This window comes from Macadamia integrifolia, chromosome 6 (assembly GCF_013358625.1).
Source record: "Macadamia integrifolia cultivar HAES 741 chromosome 6, SCU_Mint_v3, whole genome shotgun sequence".
Taxonomy (NCBI): Eukaryota; Viridiplantae; Streptophyta; class Magnoliopsida; order Proteales; family Proteaceae; genus Macadamia; species Macadamia integrifolia.
The window spans coordinates 27,350,380-27,373,666 of record NC_056562.1 but is presented as its reverse complement, the minus strand read 5'-3'; the positions used below and the strand labels follow the sequence as shown (position 1 = coordinate 27,373,666).

The following is a 23,287-nucleotide window of genomic DNA, read 5'->3' as shown; positions in this document are numbered from 1 at the left end:
CCCTCGTCCCTCACCCCCCCATCCGCCCTCTCTTGCCCCTCCCCCCTCCCTCACCCCCCTGCTCCTTGGCTATTGGTTGTTGGTTGTTGCTTGCTGTTGTTGGTTGTTGGCTGCTGCTAATGTTGTTGTTTGTCTCTTTGTCGCTTTTTGCTTTTTGCTTTGTTCCCCCCAGGGGCTGGCTTTTCCTTGTTGGCTTAAGCCTCCCCTCCCCCCCCTTTTCCCCTTGTATTTTCTCCTCTTTGGGTATAAATTTATTTACTCATCCAAAAAAAAATAAATCTGATTGGATATGGACCTGATACCATATATTCAGATGTAATAGACCCTAAAGAAAATTTGGAGTATATACCACCTAGATCGAATTCTAATCCAATCCATTTACAGCCCTCCTGACAAGTTTGTACTGAGATTTTAAGCATTAGTCTATATATATATATACACCCATATCCAATACAAACTTTGAGATTTCAGATTAAATATCAGAAAAAAATTCAGACAAAAGTTTCTTTATCTATATCCCTACTCTGATTTCTTATATCTATTAACTTCCTATGGTTGCTCTATCTTTCCTATTTCATTCAAAAATCAAAATTCATATGTTTCAATTCTAATTTATTTTTGAATGAGAATACTCTCAAACTAGCAAACATCCAAAATTTCAAGAAATTTATCAAAATTTATAACTCAGGTAGTTCCTAGGGGAACATGCACTATGTGATGCGAGTCTATATGTGTGTTCTAGCTGGCGAATTGACAAAAAGGTGGAGTGGAGTGCAAATTCGAATAGACTGGGGAAATTCAAAAAGGGAGAAGCCTGTGGGCTATGAGTGCATCAACAAGCAGGGTATTAAAAAATTTATGTTGAGTTCACTACAGCTTTCTCCAAATAAGTCATTTCACTAATCAAGAAATAAGCCCACTCCTAAACTAATGAAATGATTTTGACAAGAAGATATTGTTAACGCTTTGGACCTTGTTACTCAAACCACAATGGATGTAAACGTCCCAAAACAAACAAGAATAGCACATGTAACTCATCTACCCATCAATGCTTAAAGTGTTTTTAGAAACATGGTTAAAATAAACTCCATAAATGCAGTATTAGCACCTGTGTTTCGAAGGCACGGAAGAAATTCTGTCCAAGGTTGTGGCTAGTTCCAGCCTGTAGAGCTCTTCAATCACCCATCATGGCTTCAATTGTATATGTCCTCAGAGCACCAGCAAATGTCTCAAGCCTAGATTTTCGACCTGCAATGACAGGTATTGCTGCTTGCTCATAAGCAAAGCTTTTATAGACATCGACCATTTTTAATGCCTGCAATAAAACAACATCAATACAACAATAGAACAGCCTTTTCCCAACTAAATGGGATCGGCTAATAAAACAACATCAATCAATTAAATATAAAGCATATTTTAAATTAAGTGGGGAAATCTTTGAGTAAAGATGGTGCAGACCTCTTCTTCTGCCTCTTCAAGGGTTGCATGCGCTGTATGACCCTCTTGCCACAAAAATTCAAGGGTCCTAATGAAAGGTTTTGTCCTCAATTCCCATCTTGTGACATTTTCCCACTGAGAAATTAACAAGGGGAAAACCGTAAGGCAAAATTCACATTTAGAATAAGAGTATAGGTAGAATATTGACCAAAACAAGGCACCTGATTAATCATGAGTGGAAGATCGCGGTAGCTATGGATCCATTGAGTAAACTTGTAATTCACAATGGTTTCACTAGTAGGTCGACAGTATCTCAAATGTGTAACAGAAAGATATCAAAGCCAAATTTCAGGCAGAATCTTTTCACAGACTTGGTTAAAAGGTAAAAGCTATAAGGAAAAAAAAATAAATAAATAAACAAGAGAATTTACCACAAGCTTTTCTTCAAGTTCTTTTCCTCCTCCAATAGTCAGAACTGCCAATTGTGGACTGAAACCCTCAACATGCTTCCCCCAACCACTAAAGGAAAGGCTCGACGAAGGGCCCTTGATCCGGGAAAACACTTTCGGAGATCCGGGTATACCGAGAACAACCATTTCCAGTTACCGTTTATTAGTAAAGTGCCATTGGATTTGAGGACCTAATCTACTTAGGGATGAACGCATAATGAGCACCCAACCAAGTGTAGGCCCCTTAGTCAGGTCTACTTGGCCGTGGCATCAGCTCCTAATCGTGGGTAAACCCCTCGGTCTTGTGTGCTTAGATTTATCCTGAGCCCTCAACCAAAGGAAAGCCCTTCGATCAGGTGTGCTCGGCCTTGGCCTAAGCTCCCAACCAAGAGTAGTCCCTTCAGTCAAAGTACTCGGTGGTGGCTTGCGCTCCCAACCGAGGGTAGCCCCTTCGGTGTGGTGTGGTGTGTTTGGCCTTGGTCAGAGCCCCCAACTAACGGTATGCCCTTCGATCAGGTGTGCTTGGCCTTAGGCTGAGCTCCCAACCAAGAATAGGCCCTTTGGTCAGGTGTACTCGGCCATGGCCTAAGCTCCCAACCGAGGGTAGGCCTTTCGGTTAGGTGTGCTCAACTTTAGCTTAAGCCCCCAATCGAGGGTAGGCCCTTCAGTCAGGTTTGCACAGCCTTGGCTTGAGCCCCCAACAAAGGTAAGGCCCTTTGATTACATATGCTCGACTTTGGTTTGAGCTCCCGACGAAGGGTAGACCCTTTGGTTAGGTATGCTCTACTTTGGCTTGATCACCTAACCGAGAGTACACCCTTCAGTCAGGTGTACTCAGTTGTGGCTGAGCTCCCAACCGAAGGTTGTCCCTTCGGTCTGGTGTGTTTGGCCTTGGACTGAGCCCCTGCCGAAGGTCGACCCTTCGATCAGGTGTGCTCGGCTTTGGCCTGACCCCAAACCAAGGGTAGGCCCTTTGGTCAAGTTTGGTCAACCTTGGCCTGAGCTCCTAATCGAGGGTAGGCCCTTCGGTCAGTTGTTCTCGGCCTAGACATAAACTGCCAACTGAGGGTAGGCACTTTGTTCAAGTGTGCTTGGCTTAGGCCTAAGCCCCCATCCGAGGTTTGGCCTTTCGGTTTGGCTTTCTTAGCTTTAGCCTGAGCCCCAAACAAAGGTAAAACCCTCATCGAGGCAAGACCCTTCGGTCAACTATGCTCAGCTTTTGCCTGAGCTCCCAACCGAGGGTCGGCCCTTTGGTCAGTGGAGCTTGATATTAGCCTAAGCACCCAACTAAGGTAGGCCCTTTGATCAGGCTGCTCGGCCTTGGCCTGAGCTCCCAAAGGAGGGTAATATCATCCATAAGGCATACTTGGCCTTGGATTTAACTCCCAACCAAGGGAAGGCCTTTCGGTCAGGTGTGCTCAGCTTTGGTTTGAGCTCTCAACCGAGGGTAGGCCCTAAGGTCAGGTGTGCTCAGCTTTACTCTGAGCCCTTAAACAAAGGAAATCCCTTCAATCACGTGCGCTCAACTTTGGCCTGAGCTCCCAACCGAGAGTAAACCCTTTCGTTAGGTGTACTCGATTATGGCCAGAGCTCCCAATAGAGGGTAGGCCCTTCAGTATAGTGTGTTTGGCTTTGGCTAGAGCCCCCAACCGAGGGTAAGCCCTTCGATCAAGTGTTCTCAGCCTTGGCCTGACCCTAAACTAAGAGTAGACCATTCGGTCAGGTTTGCACGGCCTTAGCTTGAGCTCCAAGATCATACAGCAGTGCTTTCACCTTCAAAAAAGGATTTATTTCTAAAGGCATCACCATGAATGATACTAGAAAACAAATAAATGACATAGGCATAACTTATCAGCAATTATACAATCTTTGTTGTACGCAAGGCTCATCTACATCTATATTCAAGCAGGGGTGCTTTTAGCTGCAAACAAACAAAACCAAACTACATATATATATATATATATTGGAGGGGGTCGAATAATTACAAAACTACATGTAACTTCGTTTCTAGAAGGGAAATCTGTTACGTAAATCCTACTTTGTTGTTACCCAAGTCAAGTTCCTGCACAATTGGAAAAAAACTATCAATAAACTTTTTGAAAGCAAAAAACTAGTTCTTGTAAAACAATATAGTGAATCTAACTAAACTTGTGTTACAGACTAAGTGGTAGTAATAAAAAAAAATGTGACTGTTGTCCTTCACTTTGTATCCTCATTAGTCCCCCCCTTCTCTTTCGTACTACGTTTTAGATAAGATGTACTACTGTCATGATTAGACAATGAGGAGTCCCCTGATGCCTTCCCACACCTAGTGGTTATCTCCTAAAGTAATACCACAAAACAAGGTGTAAGTGATAAAGAAGGAAGGAGATAGATCAGTACTGAAAATGTGCTATATAAAAAATAGCAATTGGAATTACTAGGATACCTTGGCACTAGTATTTTAACAGGTTCTCCTTTTATCTTTCTCCTGCAAATAAAGATTGATTTCTAAATTCATCAATATGAATGATATTTGGAAACAAATAAAAGACATAGGCAAAACTTATTTGCAATTCTACAACCTTTGATGTAAGCAACGCTCATTTTTAACCAAGTTAATGTTGCACAGCTTTTTCCTGCATATAAAGAAAGCCCGACCATGTATATATAATATATATATATATATATATATTTTAGAAAGAGGGCTGTGGAATAATAAAAAACTACATATTTAGAGAATATTTATAAACAAGATAACATCAATTTTATTACATAAATCTTACCTTGTCGTTGTCCAAACCAATTTCCTGCACAATTGGAAAAAAAAACTATCAATAAATTTTCCGAAACCAAAAAATTAGTTCTTGTAAAACAATATAGTGAATTTAACGAAACTTACGTTACAAGCTGAGTGGTAGTAATCAAAGATGAATATTGTCATTCACTTTGTATCCTTATTTGTCCCCCCTTTCTTTTGGTGCACCTTTTAGATAAGTACTATTGTCAACATTAAACAATGAGGAGTCCCCTGACGCCTTCCCACACCTAGAGGTTCCCTCATAGAGTAACACCATGAAACAAGGTATAAGTGTTAAAGAAGGAGATCCCTTCGATCAACTATACTCGGCCTTGGCTTGAGTTTCCAACCAAGGGTAGGCCCATTGATCAGGTGTGCTCGACCATGGCCTGAGCCCCACGGTTAGGGTAGGCCCTTTGGTTAAGTCTTCTTAGCATTGACCTCAGCTCCTATACAAGGGTTAATACCTTCCATCTGGTGTGCTTGGCATTGGCTTTAACTCCCAACTAAACTGAAGGTTGGCACCTCAATTAGGTCTGCTCGGCTTTGGCCTAAGCTCTCAACCGAGGGTAGGCCCTAAGATTAAGTGTGCTTAGCTTTATCGTGAGCCCTAAACCAAAGGAAAACCCTTCGATCAGGTGTGCTCGGCCTTGGCCTGAGCTCCCAACCAAGAGTAGTCCCATCAGTCAGAGTACTCGGCCATGGCCTGAGATCCCAATAGAGGGTAGGCCCTTCAGAGTAGTGTGTTTGGCATTAGCCAGAGCCCCCAACCGATAATATGCCCTTCGATCAGGTGTGCATGGCCTTACAATGAGCTCCCAACTGAGACTAGGACCTTTGGTCAGGTGTACTCCGCCATGGCCTAAGTTCCTAACCGAGGGTAGGCCTTTCGATTAGGTATGCTCGGTTTTGGCTTGAGCCCCCAATTGAGGGTAAACCCTTCAGTCAGGTTTGCATAACCTTGGTTTGAGCCCCCAACAAAGGTAGGACCCCGTCGAGCAAATATGCTCGACTTTTATTTGAGCACCCAACCGAGGGTAGACCCTTCGGTCAATTGTGCTCTTCCTTGGCCTGATCTCTTAAGCGAGAGTACACCCTTCAATCAGGTGTACTCAGCTGTGGCTGAGCTCCCAATAGAGGGTAGTCCCTTCGGTTGGTGTGTTGGGCCTTGGCCTGATCCCCTACCGAAGGTAGACCCTTCGGTCAGGTGTGCTCGAATTTGGCCTGACCCCAAACCAAGGGTAGGCCCTTTAGTCAGTTGTGCTCGACCTAGGCTTGAACTCCCAACTGAGGGTAGACACTTTGGTCAGGTCTACTCAGCCTAGGCCTAAGCCCCATCCACGGTTAGGCCCTTTGGTTTAGCTTGCTAGGCTTTGGCCTGAGCCCCAAACAGAGGCAAGGCCCTTTGGTCGTCTATGCTCGCCTTTGGCCTGAGCTCCCTACTTAGGGTAGGCTCTTTGGTCAGGTGTGCTCGACCTTGGCCTGAGCCCCCAAACGAGTGTAAGCCCCTCGATCAGGTCTATTCAGCTTTAGCCTAAGCTCTCAATCGAGAGTAGGCCCTTCGGTTAGGTGTACTCGGTCATGGCCTGAGCTCCTAACCGAGAGTAGGCCATTCGGTCAAGTGTGCTTGGTTTTGGTCTGACCCTAAACTGGGAGTAAACGCTTTGGTCAGGTTTGCACGGCCATGGCCTTAGCTCCTAACCGATGGTAGGCCCTTCGGTTAGGTGTGCTCGGGCTTGGCTTAAACTTCCAATTAAATGTAGGCAATTTGGTCAGGTCTGCTCAGCCTTAGCCTATGTTTCAACTGAGGGAAGGCCCACCGGGAAGGTGTGATTGGCTTTGGCCTAAGCCCTCAAACCGAGGGTAGGCCCTTCAATCTGGTAAGCTCTGCTCGGCCTTAGCCTGATCTCCTAACCAAGGGAAGGCTATTAGATCATATATGCCCAGCTTTGACTTGACCACCTAATAGAGAGTAAGCCCTTTGGTATGGTGTGTTTGCTATTGGCCGGAACTCCCAATCGAGAGTAAGTCGTTCTATCAGGTCTGCTCGACTTTAGCCTAAGCCCCCAATCGAGGGTAGGCCTTCGACCAGCTTTGCTTGATTTTAGCCTGAGCTCCAAACCTAGGGTAGGTCCTTCGGTCAGGCATGCTCGGCTTTGGCCTAGACTCCCAATTTAGGGTAGACACTTCGATCAGGTGTGCTCGACATTGGGTTAAGCCCCAACCGAGGGTAGGCCCTTCAGTCTGATTTGCTCAGATCTGGCTAGAGCCACCAATCGAGGGAAGGCCCTACGGTCAGATATGCTCAGCTTTGGCCTGAGCTCACACCCGAGGGTAGGCATTTGTAAAAGTGTGTTTAGCTTTGGCCTGAGCCCCCCATCGAGGGTAGGCGCTTTAGTCAGGTCTACTCGGCCTTGGCTTGAGCCCCCAACTGAGGGAAGGCCCTACGATCAGGTCTACCTGGCCTTGCCCTGAGCTCCTAAACGAGGGTTGGCCCTTTGATTAGGTGTGTTCGGCCATAGACTGAGCTTCCAACTGAGAGTAGGCCCTTCAGTCAGGTATACTCAACCATGGCCTACGCCCCCAATCAAAGGTAGGCCCTTCGGTTTGGTGTGCTCGGCTTTGGCCAAAGCCCCTAATCAAGTGTAGGCCCTTCAATCAAGTTTGCTCAGCCTTGGCTTGAGTCCACAACCAAGGGAAGGCCCTTCGATCAAGTCTGCTTGGCCTCGCCCTGAGCTCCCAAATGAGGGCAAGCCCTTCTATAAGGTCTGCGTGGCCTTAGGCTAAGCTCCCAACCGAGAGTAGGGCCATCAGTCAGGTGTACTCGGTCATGGCCTACGCTCCCAACCAAGGGTAGGCCCCTCGGTTAGGTGTGCTCGGATTTGGCCAGAATCCCTAATCGAGGGTAAGCCCTTCAGTCAGGATTGCTCAACCTTTACTTAAGCCCTTAACCGAGGGAAAGCCCTTTGATCACGTATGCTCGACTTTGATCTGAGCTCCCAACAGAAGGTAGACCCTTCGGTCAGATGTGCTCGGCCTTGGCCTGAGCTCCTAACTGAGAGTACGCCCTTCCATCAAGTGTACTCAGCTGTGGCTAAGCTCCCAACCGAGGGTAGGCCCTTCGGTTAGGTCTGCTCGACCTTGGCTTGAGCCCCCAAACGAGTGCAAGCCCCCCGATCAGGTCCACTCAGCCTTAACCTGAACTCCCAATAAAAACTAGGCCCTTCGGTCAGGTGTACTTGGCTATGGCCTGAGCACCCAACCGAGGCTAGCCCTTAAGTCTAGTGTGTATAGCCTTGTCTAGAGCCAGCAACCGAGGATAGGAGCTTCGGTCAGGTATGCTCGGCCTTGGTTTGACCCTAAAATTGAGAGTAGACCCTTCAGTCAAGTTTTCACAGTCTTAGCCGGGGCTCCTAACCGAGGGCAGGCCCATCGATTAGGTGTGCTTGGCTTTAGCTTGAACTCTCAATTAATGGTAAGCACTTTGGTCAAGTGTGCTCAGCCTAGGCTTAAGCCCCAACCGAGGCTTGACCCTTTAATCAGGGTGATCGGCTTTAGCCTCATCCCCAAATGGAGGCAAGGCCCTTCGGTAAGCTATGCCCAGTTTTTTCCAGAGCTCCCAACCGAAGGTCGGCCCTTTGGTTAGTTATGCTCGGTGTTGGCCTAAGCCCCCAAACTAAAGGTATGCCCTTTGGTCAGGTCTACTCGACCTTGGCTGAGCTCCCAAATGAGGGTAATACCTTCTGTGAGGCATGCTTGGCCTTGACTTTAACTCCTTACCGAGGGAAGGCCTTTCGGTCAGGTGTGCTCAGCTTGGGCCAATGCTCCCAATCGACATAGGACCTTCAGTCTAGTGTGCTCGACTTTGGCCTGTGCTCACAACCGAGGGTAGGCACTAAGGTTAGGAGTGCTCAGCTTTACTCTGAGCCCTTAAGCAAAGGAAATCCCTTCGATCAGATGTGCTCGGCTATGGCCTGATCTCCCAATTGAGAGTAGACCCTTCAGTCAGGTGTACTCAGTCGTGGCCAGAGCTCCTAACCGAGAGTAGGCCCTTCAATATAGTGTGTTTGGCTTTAGCTAGAACCCCCAACCGAGGGTAAGCCCTTTGATCAGGTGTTCTTGGCCTTAGCCTGACCCTAAACTGAGAGTAGACCCTTCGGTCAGGTTTGCACGACCTTGGCCTGAGCTCCAAGTTCATACAGTAGTGCTTTCACCTGTAAAGAAGGATATATTTCTAAAGGCATCACTGTGAATCATACATGAAAACAAATAGATGACATAGGCATAACTTATCTACAATTATACAATCTTTGTTGTACGCAAGGCTCATTTACATCCACGTTCATACAGGAGTGCTTTTAGCTGCAAACAAACAAAACCAAACTATATAAATATATATATATATATATATATTGGGGGGAGGAATAATTACAAAACTACATATTTAGAGAACTTGTATAAACAAGAAAACTTCATTTCTCGGAGAGAAATCTATTACGAAAATCCTACCTCGTCGATACCCAAGTCAAGTTCTGAACAATTGGAAAAAAACTATCAATAAATTTTTTGAAACAAAAAATTAGTTCTTGTAAAACAATACAGTGAATTTAACTAAACTTGAGATACAGACTGAGTGGTAGTAATCAAACAAAGGTGAATGTTGTCCTTCACTTTGTATCCTCATCAGGCCCCCTTCTCTTTCCTACTCCTTTTTAGATAAGATGTACTACTGTCAAGATTAGACAATGAGCCGTAAACAGTCCCCTCACGCCTTCCCACACCTAGCGGTTCCCTCTTAGAGTAATACCACAAAACAAGGTGTAAGTGATAAAAAAGGGAGGACACAGATCAGTTCTGAAAATGTGCAACATATAAAAGAGCTATTAGAATTACTAGGATACCTTGGTGCTAGTATTTTAACAACTTCTCCTTTTCTCTCTCTCTTGCAAATAAAGATTGATTTCTAAATTCATCAACATGAATGATAATCGGAAACAAATAGAAAACAAACGTAAAACTTATCAGCAGTTCTACAACCTTTGATGTAAGCAAGGCTCATCTTCAACCAAGTTCATGCTGCACACGTTTTAGTTGCAAACAAAAAAATCCCGATTATGCATAATATATATATATGTATTTTTTTGGAAGGGGGTTGTGGAATAATAAAAAACTACATATTTGGAGAACATGTATAAAGAAGATAACATCGTTTCTAGGAAAGAAATCTATTACATAAATCTTACCTTGTCGTTGTCCAAGTCAAGTTCCTGCACAATTAGAAAAAAAAAATATCAATAAATTTTCTGAAACAAAAAAATTGGTTCTCGTAAAACAATACAATGAATTTAACCAGACTTATGTTACAAGATGATTGGTAGTAATAAAAGGTGAATATTGGCATTGCCTTTCTATCTTTATTAGTCCCCCCCCCCCTTCTTCTGGTGCTCCTTTTAGATAAGAAGTACTATTGTCAAGATTAAACAGTGAGGAGTTCCCTGACGCCTTCCCACACCTAGAGGTTCCCTCCAAGAGTAAGACCACAAAACAAAGTGTCAGTTCTGAAAATGTGCATCATATAACACAGCAACTGGAATTGCTAGGATACCTTGGTGCTAGTATTTTGACAGGTTCTCCTTTTCTCTTTCTCCTACAAATAAATATTGATTTCTAAATTCATTAACATGAATGATATTCAGAAACAAAATAGAAGACAAAGGAAAAACTTATCTGTAGTTCTAGAATCTTTGATATAAGCAATGCTCATCTAAAACCAAGTTCATGTTGCACTGCATATTTGGAGAATAGGTATAAACAAGATAATTTCGTTTCTAGGAAATAAATCTATTACATAAATCTTACCTTGTCCTTACCCAAGTCAAGTTCTTGCATAATTAGAAAAAAATTATTAATAAATTTTATGATAGCAAGAACTTGGTTCTTGTAAATCAAACTAGTGAATAAAACTAAGCTTACGCTACAAGCTAAATGCTAGTAATCAAACAAAAGTGAATGTTGTCTTTCACTTTGTATCCCCCTTGGTCCCCCCTTTTTTTCTTTGGTACTCTTTTTAAGATTAGAAGCCCTATTGTTAAAATTAGACAGTGAACACGAAGTGGGTGATCACAAACTCTTTTATAGTTTTTTTATATATATATTTTTAAAATTCCATCATTCCCACCTTTTTTTTTGGGAAAAACATATTTGAATCTCCAAAGTAAACTATGCTCAGGCACATTTGACTATTTTATGGGAGAAGGTTCTCTGAGCAAGCAGGGTGCTCGGGATTGGTGTGAGCTCCCAATCGAGGGAAGGCCCTTCGGTCAGGTTTGCTCAGCTTGGGCCTGAACTCCCAACTGAAGGTAGGCACTTCAGTCAGATGTGCTCGGCTTTGGCTTGAGCCTCCAACAGAGGCATAGACCTTTGGTCATCTATGCTCGGCTTTAGCTTGAGCTCCCAACTAAGGGTAAGCCCTTTCGTCTGGTGTGCCCGACCTTGGCCTGAGCACCCAACCGAGTGTAGGCCCCTCAATCAGGTCTTCTCGGCCATAGCCTGAGCCCCCAATCGAGGGTAGGCCCCTCGGTCTTGGGGTGTTTGGCCTTAACCAGAGCCCTTAACCGAGGGTAGACCCTTTGATCATGTGAGCTCGGCTTTGTCTTAACCCCAAACTGAGAGTAGGCCCTTCGGATAGGTTTGCACGGCCTTGGCCTGAGCTCCTAACTGAGGGTAGGCCCTTTGGCTAAGTGCGCTCGGCCTTAGCTTAAACTCCCAATTGAGAGTGTGCACTTTGGTCAAGTGTGCTCGGCCTAGGCCTAAGCCCCCAACAGAAGCTAAAACCTTCAATCAAGGTGTTCGACTTTAGCCTCATCCCCCAATCGAGGCAAGGCCCTTCGGTCAGCTATGCTTGGCCTTGCTTAAACTCCCAACCGAGGTTAGGCTCTTTGGTTAGGTGTGCTCGACCATGGTTTGAGCCCCCAACCGAGGATCTCGGCCTTGGCCACAGCTCCCAAAGAGGGGAATACCTTCCGTCAGGTGTGCTTGGCCTTGGCTCTAACTCCCAACCAAACCGAAGGTTGGCATGTCAATTAGGTCTACAAGGCTTTGCGGTCTACTCAGCTTTGCCTGTCACCTTAACCAAGGGAAGGCCTTTCAGTCAGGTGTGCTCTACTTGGGCCTGAGCTTCCAACTGCGATAGGACCTTTAGTCTGATGTGCTCGGCTTTGGCTTGAGCTCTCAACCGAGGGTAGGCCCTAAGGTCAAGTGTGCTTAGCTTTATCCTGAGCCCTCAACCAATAGAAAGCCCTTTGATCAAGTGTGCTCGGCCTTGGCCTGAGCTCCCAACTGACAGTATGCCCTTCAGTTCGGTGTACTCGGTCGTGGCCCGAGCTTGAGCTTCCAACCTAGGGTTGGCCCTTCAGTGTGGTGTGTTTGGCCTTGGCCAGAGCCCCCAACTGAGGGTATGCCCTTCGATCAAGTGTGCTCAACCTTAAGCTAAGCTCCCAACTGAGAGTAGGCCCTTCGATCAAGTGCACTAGATTATGACCTAAGCTCCCAATCGAGAGTAAGTCCTTCTGTTAGGTGTTCTCGGCTTTGGCCTGAGCCCCCAATCGAGGGTAGGCCCTTCAATCAGGTTTGCTCAGCTTTGGCTTAAGCCCGCAACCGAGGGAAGGCCCTTCTATCACGTATCCTCGACTCTGGTTTAAGCTCCAAACCGGGGTAGACCCTTCAGTCAGGTGTGCTCGGCTTTGGCCTGAGCTCCTAACAGAGAATACGCCCTTCGATCAGGTGTACTCAGCCATGGTTGAGCTCCCAACCTAAGGTAGGCCCTACTCTAGGCCTACCTTCAGTCTGTGGTTTTTGGCTAGAGCTCTCAACCGAGGGTAGGCCCTTCAGTCATTTGTGCTCGGCTTAAGCTTGAACTCCCCACTAAAGGTAAGCACTTTGGTCAGGCGTGCTTGGCCTAGGCCTAAGCCCCCGTCCGACGTTAGGTCCTTTGGTTTGGCTTGCACGGCTTTAGCTTGAGCCCCAAATAGAGGTAAGGCCCTTGGGTCATCTATACTCGACCTTCTCTTGAGTTCCCATTTCCCAACCAAGGGTAAGCCCTTTGGTCAGGTGTGCTCGACCTTATCCTAAGCCCCCAAACGAGTATAGGCCCCTCAGTCAGGTATATTCGGCTTTGGCCTGAGCTCCCAATAGAGAGTAGGCCCTTCAGTCAACTGTACTTGGTCATGGCCTAAGCTCCCAACAAAGGGTAGGTCCTTCAGTTAAGTTTGACAGCCTTAGCTTGAGCCCCCAACAAAGGTAAGGCCCTTAGATCGTATGCTGGAATTTGGTTAGAGCTCCCAACCGAGGGTAGACCCTTCGATCAGGTGTGCTTTGCCTTAGCCTGATCTCCTAACCTAGAGTACACCCTTCAATCAAGTGTACTCAGTCGTGGCTGAGCTCCCAACCGAGGGTAGTCCCTTCGGTTTGGTATGTTTGGCCTTAGCTTGATCCCATACCGAAGGCAGGCCCTTCGATCAGGTGTTCTAAAATTTGGCCTGACCCAAACTGAGGGTAGGCCCCTTAGTCAATTTTGCTCTGCCTAGGCATGAACTCCAAACTGAGGGGAGGAACTTTGGTTAGGTCTGCTCTGCCTAGGCCTAAGCCCCCATCAGAGGTTAGGTCTTTCAGTTTGGCTTGTTTGGCTTTAGCCTAAGCCCTAAACAGAGGCAAGGCCCTTCGGTCATCTATGCTCACCTTTAGCCTGAGCTCCCAAATGAGGGTAATATCATCCATGAGGCATACTTGGCCTTGGCTTTAACTCCTAACCGAGGGAAAGCCTTTCGGTCTGAGCTCCAAATTCATACAGTAGTGCTTTCACCTGCAAAGAATGATTTATTTTTGAAGGCATCACTGTGAATGATCTACATCCACGTTCATGTAGGAGTGCTTTTAGCTGCAAACAAACAAAACCAAACTATATATATATAATAGGGGTTGGAATAATTACAAAACTACATATTTAGAGAACTAGAATAAATAAGATAACTTCGTTTCTAGGAGAGAAATCTTTTACGTAAATCCTACCTCGTCGATACCCAAGTCAAGTTCCTGCACAATTGGTAAAAAACTATCAATAAATTTTCTGAAAACAAGAAATTTGTTCTTGTAAAACAATATAGTGAATTTAACTAAACATGCATTACAGACTAAGTGGTAGTACTCAAACAAAAGTGAATATTGTCCTTCACTTTACATCCTCATTACTCCCCCCTTCTCTTTCGTACTCCTTTTTAGATAAGACATACTACTGTCAAGATTAATTAGTGTGAAGTCCCCTAACGCGTTCCCACACCAAGGTGTAAGTGATAAAGAAGGGAGGAGATAGATCAGTTCTGAAAATGTGCAGCAAATAAAATAGCAACTGGAATTACTAAGATACCTTGGCGCTAGTATTTTAACAGATTCTCCTTTTCTCTTTCTCCTGCAAATAAAGATTGATTTCTAAATTCATCAACATGAATGATATTCGGAAATTCTCCTGCAAATAAAGATTGATTTCTAAATTCATCAACATGAATGATATTCGGAAACAAATAGAAAACATAGGCAAAACTTATCTGCAGTTCTACAACCTTTGATGTAAGCAAGGCTCATCTTCAACCAAGTTCATGCTACATAGATTTTAGTGGCAAACGAAGAAATCCCGATTACGTACATAATTTATATATATATAGATATATATATTTTTGGAAGGGGGTTGTGGAATAAGAAAATACATATTTGGAGAATATGTATAAACAAGATAACATCGTTTCTAGGAAAGAAATCTACTACATAAATCTTACCTTATCGTTATCCAAGTCAAGTTCCTGCACAATTAGAAAAAAAAAATAACAATAAATTTTCTGAAACAAAAAAATTGGTTCTCGTAAAACAATACAGTGAATTTAACCAGACTTATGTTACAAGATGATTGGTAGTAATAAAAGGTGAATATTGTCATTGACTTTGTATCTTTATTAGTCCCCCTCCCCCTTCTTCTGGTGCTCCTTTTAGATAAGAAGTACTATTGTCAAGATTAAACAGTGAGGAGTTACCTGACGCCTTCCCACACCTAGAGGTTCCCTCCAAGAGTAACACCACAAAACAAAGTGTCGGTTCTGAAAATGTGCAGCATATAACACAGCAACGGGAATTGCTAGGATACCTTGGTTCTAGTATTTTGACAGGTTCTCCTTTTCTCTTTCTCCTACAAATAAATATTGATTTCTAAATTCATTAACATGAATGATATTCAGAAACAAAATAGAAGACAAAGGAAAAACTTATCTGTAGTTCTAGAATCTTTGATATAAGCAACGGTCATCTAAAACCAAGTTCATGTTGCACTGCATATTTGGAGAATAGGTATAAACAAGATAATTATCATATTAATGTGGCTGTTATATATGGTGTCTACGCTTAACCTCCAATGTGTACTGTCTAAAAAATAAAAGGAGAAAATGATTAGTACCTAGTTGTGTTATCTACACCCAAAAACAGGCATCATGAAAAGACGTTCCAACCCTAATTGGATGTTCGTGCATGTGTTCCCACAGTTAAGGGTGTCAATCGGCTCAGTTTTAGTTCGGTTCAAAGGGATGATGAGTTAAACAAAATTGAATCGAGGACCGAGTCGGTTCCATAGTTGAATACACAATCCAATTTAATTCAGTTTGGCTCGGTTTTGATTCTGATTCAGTTCTGTAACACTGTTTTATAACTCTGTTTTAATTCGGTTATGTAAACAGTTCCACTCTTGGACCATGATTGTGATGGACTAAAGGCCATAATGGGCTCAAATTATGGATATTATGGTCATTGTCAACTCTAAAATTATCTTAGCATGTGAATATGTGTAATAAATTGCAAGAAACACTTACCACCAAGAAAAAAAAAACAAAGGCGAATATTCATATACTTAAACCAATACTAATTCGGTTTGGTTTGAACCGATGGTTCTTATACCCTGAACTATAACCAAGCTGAACCGAGGGAATAATCATATGCTCAAACCGAATTGATTCGGTTCGGTTAATTTGGCTCGGTGTAGACACCCAATTTTGTCGCCCTCCCTAGACTATGATGACTTCCGGATTGTGGACGCGACCAATAGCTTCCTATCGATAGAGATGACAACTGACTGAGGTAACCCAAACCTGAAACATTCCGTACTCAACCGAAAACCCTAGAAGCCCCGTGTGAGAGAAAAAAGGGTCCAATTATGAATTCCCATAGACGAAGAAATCTGGTCCAAAGCGACTGTACGAATGGATAGTACTCGGAATCACGATTCCAACTATATGTGGTATTTCAAAATTGGACCATCATATCTCCCGTAATCATTCCCAGAAGATAGAACTTGCACACCCACACCTCGCCCATGCACACCCACACCTAGCCATGAGCACCCAAACCTAGGGGTGTCAATTAGTCAGTTTTGGTCTCATAATGTGTGAATCCGAAACCAACCCATTAAGCAATTTTGGTTTTTGGTCGGTTTTGGTTTCGGTTTGGTTTGGTTTCAGGTTGATTCGGCCTTTTAGTCTCGGGCCATTACCAGGTTGAATCGATTTTTTTCCCTTGGAGTTGAACCACAATGTATTCTTCTTCGAAGAAATGTTCCAAGGATAAATATCTACAGAGGAGATAACCAAAGGAGAAAGATAATGGCCAACAATTTTTATCCATTCCTTAGTCCCAAGTGCTCTTCAATATTTTTTAGTATATATGATATTTTCCTCTATTTTTCATTAAAAAAATACTTTTTATTTATGCAACACAACACTTGCTGAACAAATAATATGTAGAGAAGATACAAAAGCAGCAGTACTGTCACCCAGTGAATGCAACATGAGAGGAAGATTCCAGAGAAAGAGGACCGCAAAATATAAGATGTAGTAGGGTTGCAGGGAGATTGTAGGCAGTAGAAAGGGGGTGCAATCACAATCTTAGGGCTATTTTCCTTTCACGAAATCGTAGAGTGAGAGAGAGACTAACTTGAACGATGTTGTGGCTTGCGAGGACTTCAAGCAAAGGCAATGAAGAGTAGCAGGTAGCGAGCAACAGGAGGCAGACGAGCAATAGTGGCGAGCAGCGATCAGAGAGCTTTAATTTGCGTTCTGCGATTTCTCTTACTCCATTAGGTTCAAAGTTCAGCCGCTGGGCTAAAAAATGGAAACAGTAGAACGGTCAAACCTCAAAAGAAGTCGATATACCATAGGGTTTAAACTATTGGGCTGAACGTTCGGTCCCATCGGGCTTGCCCGATCCAAACCAAAACCGATAATTAATAAGCCCCTTGATCCGAAACCCGAAAACCTGAACCCTAAACACTAAACCCCAAATCCAAAAACCATAAACCTTAAAAACTAAACCCTAAACGCTAAACCCTAAACCATAAAACCTAAACCCTAAACACTACACCCTGTACCCCAAACCCTAAACTCTAAAATCCTAGTACCTAAACTCTAAACCCTCAACCTTAAACCCTAAACCCTAAACCTTATAACCTAAACTCTAAACCCTACACCCTACACCATATACCCTAAACCTCAAAACACTAAACCCTAAACCCTAAACCCTAAACCCTAAACCGTAAAACCAAAACCCTAAAACCAACACATAAACCTAAAACCCTAAAACCCTAATCCTTAAACCCTAAGCCGAAACTCCTAAACTCTAAACCCTAAACCCTAAACGATAAACCTAAACCCAAAACCCTAATCCCTAAACCTCGAACCCCAAACACTAAACCCTAAACCCTAAACTGTAATCCCTACACCCTAAACCGTAAACCCTAAACACTAAACCCAAAACAGTAAATTGTAAACCCAAATCCCAAATGCCTAAACCTCAAACCCTAAAACCAAAACTCTAAACCCTAAACCCTAAAGCTTAATCCCTAAACCTTAATCCCTAAGCCCTAAACCTTAAACACTACAGCCAAAACTGTAAACCCTAAACCCTAATCCCTAAATCATAAATCCTAAACCCCAAACCCTATACACTATACCCTAAACACTAAACCCTAAAACCCTAATCCCCTAATCCCAAAAACCCAAACCCATAAACCCTAAGCCCAAAACTCTAAACCCTAAACCATAAACCTTGAACCCTAAACCCTAAACCCTAAACAAAAAATCCTAAACCCAAAACCCTAAACTCTAAACTCTAAACCCTAAACACTAAACCCTAAACCTTATATCCCATGCCCTAAACCCTAAACCTTAAACCCAAAATGCTAAACCCAAAACCCTTAACCCAAAACCATGAACCCTAAAGCTAAACCCCAAACCCCAAACCCCAAACCATACACCCAAAACTCTAAACCCAAAACTCTACTCCCTAAACCCTAAACCTTAAACCCTAAACCAAAAAACCTAAACTCAAAACACTAAACCCAAAACCGTAAACCCTAAACCCTAAACCCTAAACCCTAAACCCCAAACCCTAAACTGTTATGCTAAACCCAAAACTTTAAACCCTAAACCCTAAACCCTAGATCCTAAACTCTAATCCCTTAACCCTGAACCCTGAACCCTAAACCCTAAACCCTAAAGCCTATACCCTAAGCCCTACTCCCAAACCCTAACCCCTAATCCCTTAAACCCTAAACCCTAATCCCTATACCCTCAAACCAAAACCTAAAACACTAAACCCGAAACCCTAAACCATTAACCAAAACCCTACACCATAAACCTAAAACCAAACGCCGAAACCCCAAATCCTAATCCCCAAAACCTAAACCCAAAACCTTAAACCCTAATAGACCCTAAACCCTAGACCTTAAACCCTAAACCCTAAACCTTGAAACCTAATCCCTAAACCCAACACCCTATATGCTAAACCTTAAACCCTAAAACCCTAATCCCTAAACCCTAAACCATAAGCCCTAAACCAAAAACCTTAATCCTTAAACACTAAGCCAAAACCCTAAAACCGAAACCCTAAACCCTAAACCCTAAAAAAAAACCCTAAAACCCTAATCCCTAAACACTAAATCCTAAACCCTAATCCCTAAATCCTAAACCCTAAACCCTAAACCCTAAACCCTAAATCAAAAACCCTAATCCTTAAACCCTAAGCCAAAACCCTAAAACCAAAACCCTAATCCCTATACCCTAAACCATAAACATTAAGCCCTAAAACCCTAATCCCTAATACCTAAACCCTAAACCCTAAACCCTAATCCTTAAACCGTAAACCCAAAACACTAAACACTAAACCTTAAGCTGAAAACCTAAACCCTAAAACCCTAAACCTAAGACACAAAACCCTAAACCTCACAGCCTAAAGCCTATACATTAAGCCCTAAACCCAAAACCCTAAAACATAAACCCAAAACCCAAAACCCTAAACCCCAAACCCTGAACCCTAATCCGTACACACTAAACCCTCTGCTGTAAACCGTAAACCGTAAATCGTAAGCCCCAAACCCCAAACTCTAAACCCAAAACCCTAAATCCTAAACCCCAAACCCTAAACCCTAAACACTGAACCCAAAACAATTAAACTAAACCCAAAACCCTGAATCAAAGACCGTACATCCTAAATCATAAACCCTAAACTTTAAACCCAAAACCCCAAAGCCTAATCCTTAAATCCTAAACCCTAAACCCAAAGCCTAAAGCCTATGCCCTAGACCCTACGCCCTAATCCCAACACCCTACCCAACAAACCCTAAACCCTAAACGCAAACCCTAAACTCTAAACCCTAAACCCTAAACCCTAATACCTAAACCCTATACACTAAACCCTAAACCCTAAAGCCTATACCCTAAACCCACAACCCTAAGCCCTACACCCTAAAACCCTAAACCCTAAATCCTTATCCCTGGACCTTAAAACCCTAACCCTAAAACCTAAACCCTAAGCCCTGTACCCTACAACCTAAACCCAAAACCCTGAACCCTTATCCCTAAACCTAATCCTTAAACACTAAACCCTCAACCTTGAAACCTAATCCCTAAACCCTACACCCTAGCTGCTAAATCCAAAATATTAAATCCCTAATCCCTAATCCCTAAACCCTAAACCCTAAACCCTAAAACCCAAAACCTAGAAACCTACACCCAAAACCCTAATTCTTAAACCCTAAGCCCAAAACCCAAAACCACAAACAGTAAACTTTAAACCCTAAACCTTATACCCCAAACCCAAAACCCTAAACCTTAAACCTAAAACCCTTGGCCCTAAACCCCAAACCCCAGACCCTAAACCATAAACCCTAAACCCTAATCCCTAAACCCAAAACCTTAAACTCAAAACCCAAAGACCTAAACGGTAAACCCTAAATCCTAAGCCCAAAACCCAAAACCCTAAACACTAAACCCAAAACCATAAAGCCTAAACCCCAAACCTCAAACCCAAAATCCCAAACCTTAAACCCTAATCCCTAAACCCAAAACCCTAAACCTTAAACCCTTAAACCAAAACCTTAAGATCTAAACACTGAACCCTACACCCTAAACCCTAAAACCAACCCTAAACCCTAAACCCTAAACCCAAAACCCAAAACCATAAAGCCTAAACCCCAAACCCCAAACCCAAAATCCCAAACCTTAAACCCTAAACCATAAACCCTAATCCCTAAACTCAAAACCCTAAACTTTAAACCCTTAACCCAAAACCTTAAGATCTAAACACTAAACCCTACACCCTAAACCCTAAACGCTAAACCCTAAACCCTAACCCTAAAACTTAAAACCTAAAACCCTAATACCTAAACCCTAAACCCTAAACCCTAAACCCTAAAACCCTACTTCCCAAATCATAAACCCTAAACCCTTGACCCTAAACCCTAAACCCAAAGCCCTAAACCCTAAACCCTAAACCCAAAACCCTAAGACCTAAACCCCGAACCCTAAACCCTAAACCCTAAACCCTAAACCCTAAACCCTAAACCCTAAACCCTAAACCCAAATCCCTAAACCCTAAACCTTAAACCGTAAACCCAAAAACGATAAACGCTAAACCCTAAACCCTAAACACAAAACCCTAAAGCCTAAACCACAAACTTTATATCCCAAACCCTAAACCCCAGGCGCTAAACCCTACACCCCTAAACCGTAATACCTAAACCGTAAACACTACACCCTATACTGTAAACCCTAAACCCTAAAATCCTAATACCTAAACCCTAAACCCACAACCTTAAACCCTAAACCCTCAACCTAATAACCTCAACACAAAACCCTACACCCTACACCTTACACCTTAAAGCCTAAACACTAAAACACTAATCCTTAAACCCTAAACTCTAAACCCTAAAACAAAAACTCTAAAACCTACACAACAAACCTAAAACCCCAAAACCCTAATCCTTAAACCAAAACCCTAAACCCTAAACCCTAAACCATAAACCTAAACCCAAAACCCTAAGCCCTAAACCCAAAACTCTAAACCCAAAACCCTAAACCCTAAACCGTTAACCCAAAACGCTAAACCCTAAACCCAAACCCCTAAAGCCTAAACCCAAACCCTAAACCCCAAACCCTAAACCCCCTAAAGCATATAACCTAAACCCACAACCCCAAGCCCTAGACCGCAAACCCTAAACACTAAAACCCTTATCCCTAGACCCACAAACCCTAACCCTAAAACCTAAACCCTAAAGCCCTATACCCTACAGCATAAACCTAAAACCCCAAACCCTAAACCCTAATCCCTAAACCTAATCTTTAAACACTAGACCCTAAACCTTAAAACCTAATCCCTAAACCCTACACCCTATACGCTGAACTCTAAACACTAAATCCCTAATCCGTAAACCCTAAACCCTAAAACCTATACCCTAAACTCTAAACCCAAAGAATGTAACATATGATAATCACCATCATCATGTGAGCAATATAATTAAGCATATTACATCTACGCATGTGAAAATTTCTATATAATTAAACAATCCAAAATAAATCAACCATCCCTCACCTTGTTCTTTGCTTGTGTTAGGGTTCAGATAAGGCCACCGATCAATCCACTCAGTTTCGGTCTCGGGGCTCGTGTGCATCACTGTCCTAGACATAAGGACAATCGTACATGAGTACGTATCGAAAATATCAGGAGGGACCCACTTGGATCACCCCCAAAGGGTACAGACAAAATCCATCAGTGATAGTAATGTCACCGGAAACACCCACTGGAAACAGGGAATTTTCACCAAAAATATCAGTCTTGTTTCCAGTGGAACTGACAGAGAGCTCCTAAGGCTCAGTGGTCCACTGGAAATATGCCATCGAAAGCAGACCCAGTGGATCCAGTGGGCTGTTTCCAGTGGTGGTTCAGGACAGTCCATCCATTCTGGGGCTTTCTGGCTCAGGCCCGATCACCAAGATTTACTTTGTGGAGTTTGTAGGAGATGTTCTCAGCATCATTTTAAGCCAATAAAATCCTGATTCCACTGAGCCATTTAGGAGATAAGTTGATCGAACCATCAAAACCCTAATTGGTCTTTTGGCAATACATATTATCGGAGCTCACCGGGCTTGGTTTGAGCTCGGCAACAACACCGGGAGGGTAGAACACGCATTCTACGACCTTAACATGGTTTGTACACTAAGATTCCATCCATACCTAGCTTTGTCTAGGTAGAAATGAAGAACGAGTGGTGGAAGTGAGTGTACTTACCTCCGGTAACGATTTCGGCAACTTGGCGGCAGCCAGCACCAAGGTAAGCCTTTTCCTTCTTCCCCTTCTTCTTCCTTTTTCTCCTTCTTCTCTCCTACCTTACGTTGGACACAATAGAAATGAGGAAATAAATTCCTCATTTCTAACTTATAAGTTAAAATGGACCTTAGGGTCTATTTGGTTGGACCCTATTCGGACCAATCGGGTTATTATGACTTTCAGAGCCTAAGAACCCATCCACTTAGGTTAAAAATGGGTTCACGTCATGAGTAAAGTGTGGGGGATGATTTGAGATCATCCGAGACTGTTTACAATAAGAGTGGTGGGACTCATGGGCATCGACACTATGACAGCAGCCTATTATGTTCATTGGAAATAGTCCACCGGATTCAGGCCCAGTGGATCTGGTGGTATATTTCAGGTGGTCAAGACAGCTTGTTGTCTTGACTGCTTACTATCCCATGGCTGGTCTTGTGCCATGCTCAAGGCCTTTCGATAACTTCGATATGTGCCTAGACTTGTGTGAGGAGTCAGGTCACTTACCGTCTGGGATCGGAAGGTACAAATCCCCTCCAATTAGACAGACACGCGATGCACGAACACTTGGGGTCATCTCTCCCCCTTTGGCAATGGGCGGCCACGAGCCAAAACCTGACTGTGTTTCCGATCTCCGGTCCGAGACCTATCACAACAGTTCAAATTAGATTGAGTCAGGGCACGGGTGTAATCTAAATAATTCTAAGACATTTTTAGCAAGGAAGTTCAACCCTACTTCAGAAGCTACAGTACATGCCATGAGGGTTTTGCTGCAACCAGGAGGATCAAACAACAGCACCCCTGTTGGTGGACGAGTTCCCATACACTTGAAAGCATCTTGATGCTTTTGTGGCCATTCTACCGCTTGAAAGCATCATTTGTTGCTTAACCTCATTCTGGCCACCAATATCATCCCAGCAAACCTTCGAAACCTCAA

The 23,287-nt window shown here is 43.5% G+C and overlaps 1 protein-coding gene and 1 long non-coding RNA gene across 3 annotated transcripts; both read right to left on the bottom strand.

The window, feature by feature from the left end:
• Positions 1–945: 945 nt before the first annotated feature.
• On the bottom strand, positions 946–1,909 carry LOC122082738 (proline--tRNA ligase, chloroplastic/mitochondrial-like). 2 transcript variants are annotated; one of them, XR_006141388.1, is made up of 4 exons: positions 1,869–1,909; positions 1,659–1,749; positions 1,459–1,555; positions 946–1,315 (listed from the first exon to the last, which is right to left on the bottom strand). XR_006141388.1 is itself a non-coding variant. In XM_042650484.1 (4 exons), the coding sequence occupies exons 2-4, from the start codon at positions 1,668–1,670 to the stop codon at positions 1,175–1,177; spliced, it is 267 nt and encodes an 88-aa protein (XP_042506418.1). In that variant the 5' UTR covers positions 1,671–1,749; positions 1,869–1,909; the 3' UTR covers positions 950–1,174. The 2 variants fall into 2 exon arrangements, 1 of the variants encoding a protein (XP_042506418.1); XM_042650484.1 differs by having other exon boundaries at positions 950–1,315; positions 1,459–1,572.
• A 1,571-nt stretch (positions 1,910–3,480) lies between these two features.
• LOC122081422 lies at positions 3,481–4,904 on the bottom strand. The gene is made up of 4 exons (XR_006141075.1): positions 4,652–4,904; positions 4,451–4,504; positions 4,315–4,356; positions 3,481–4,208 (listed from the first exon to the last, which is right to left on the bottom strand). It is a non-coding gene; the product is annotated as an uncharacterized LOC122081422 (long non-coding RNA).
• Positions 4,905–23,287: the final 18,383 nt, after the last annotated feature.

Coding starts and splice junctions, on each gene's coding strand:
- LOC122082738 (XM_042650484.1), bottom strand. Junction 1,316..1,458: donor TTGAAGAGGCAGAAGAAGAG/GTCTGCACCATC, acceptor GTTTTATTGCAG/GCATTAAAAATGGTCGATGT.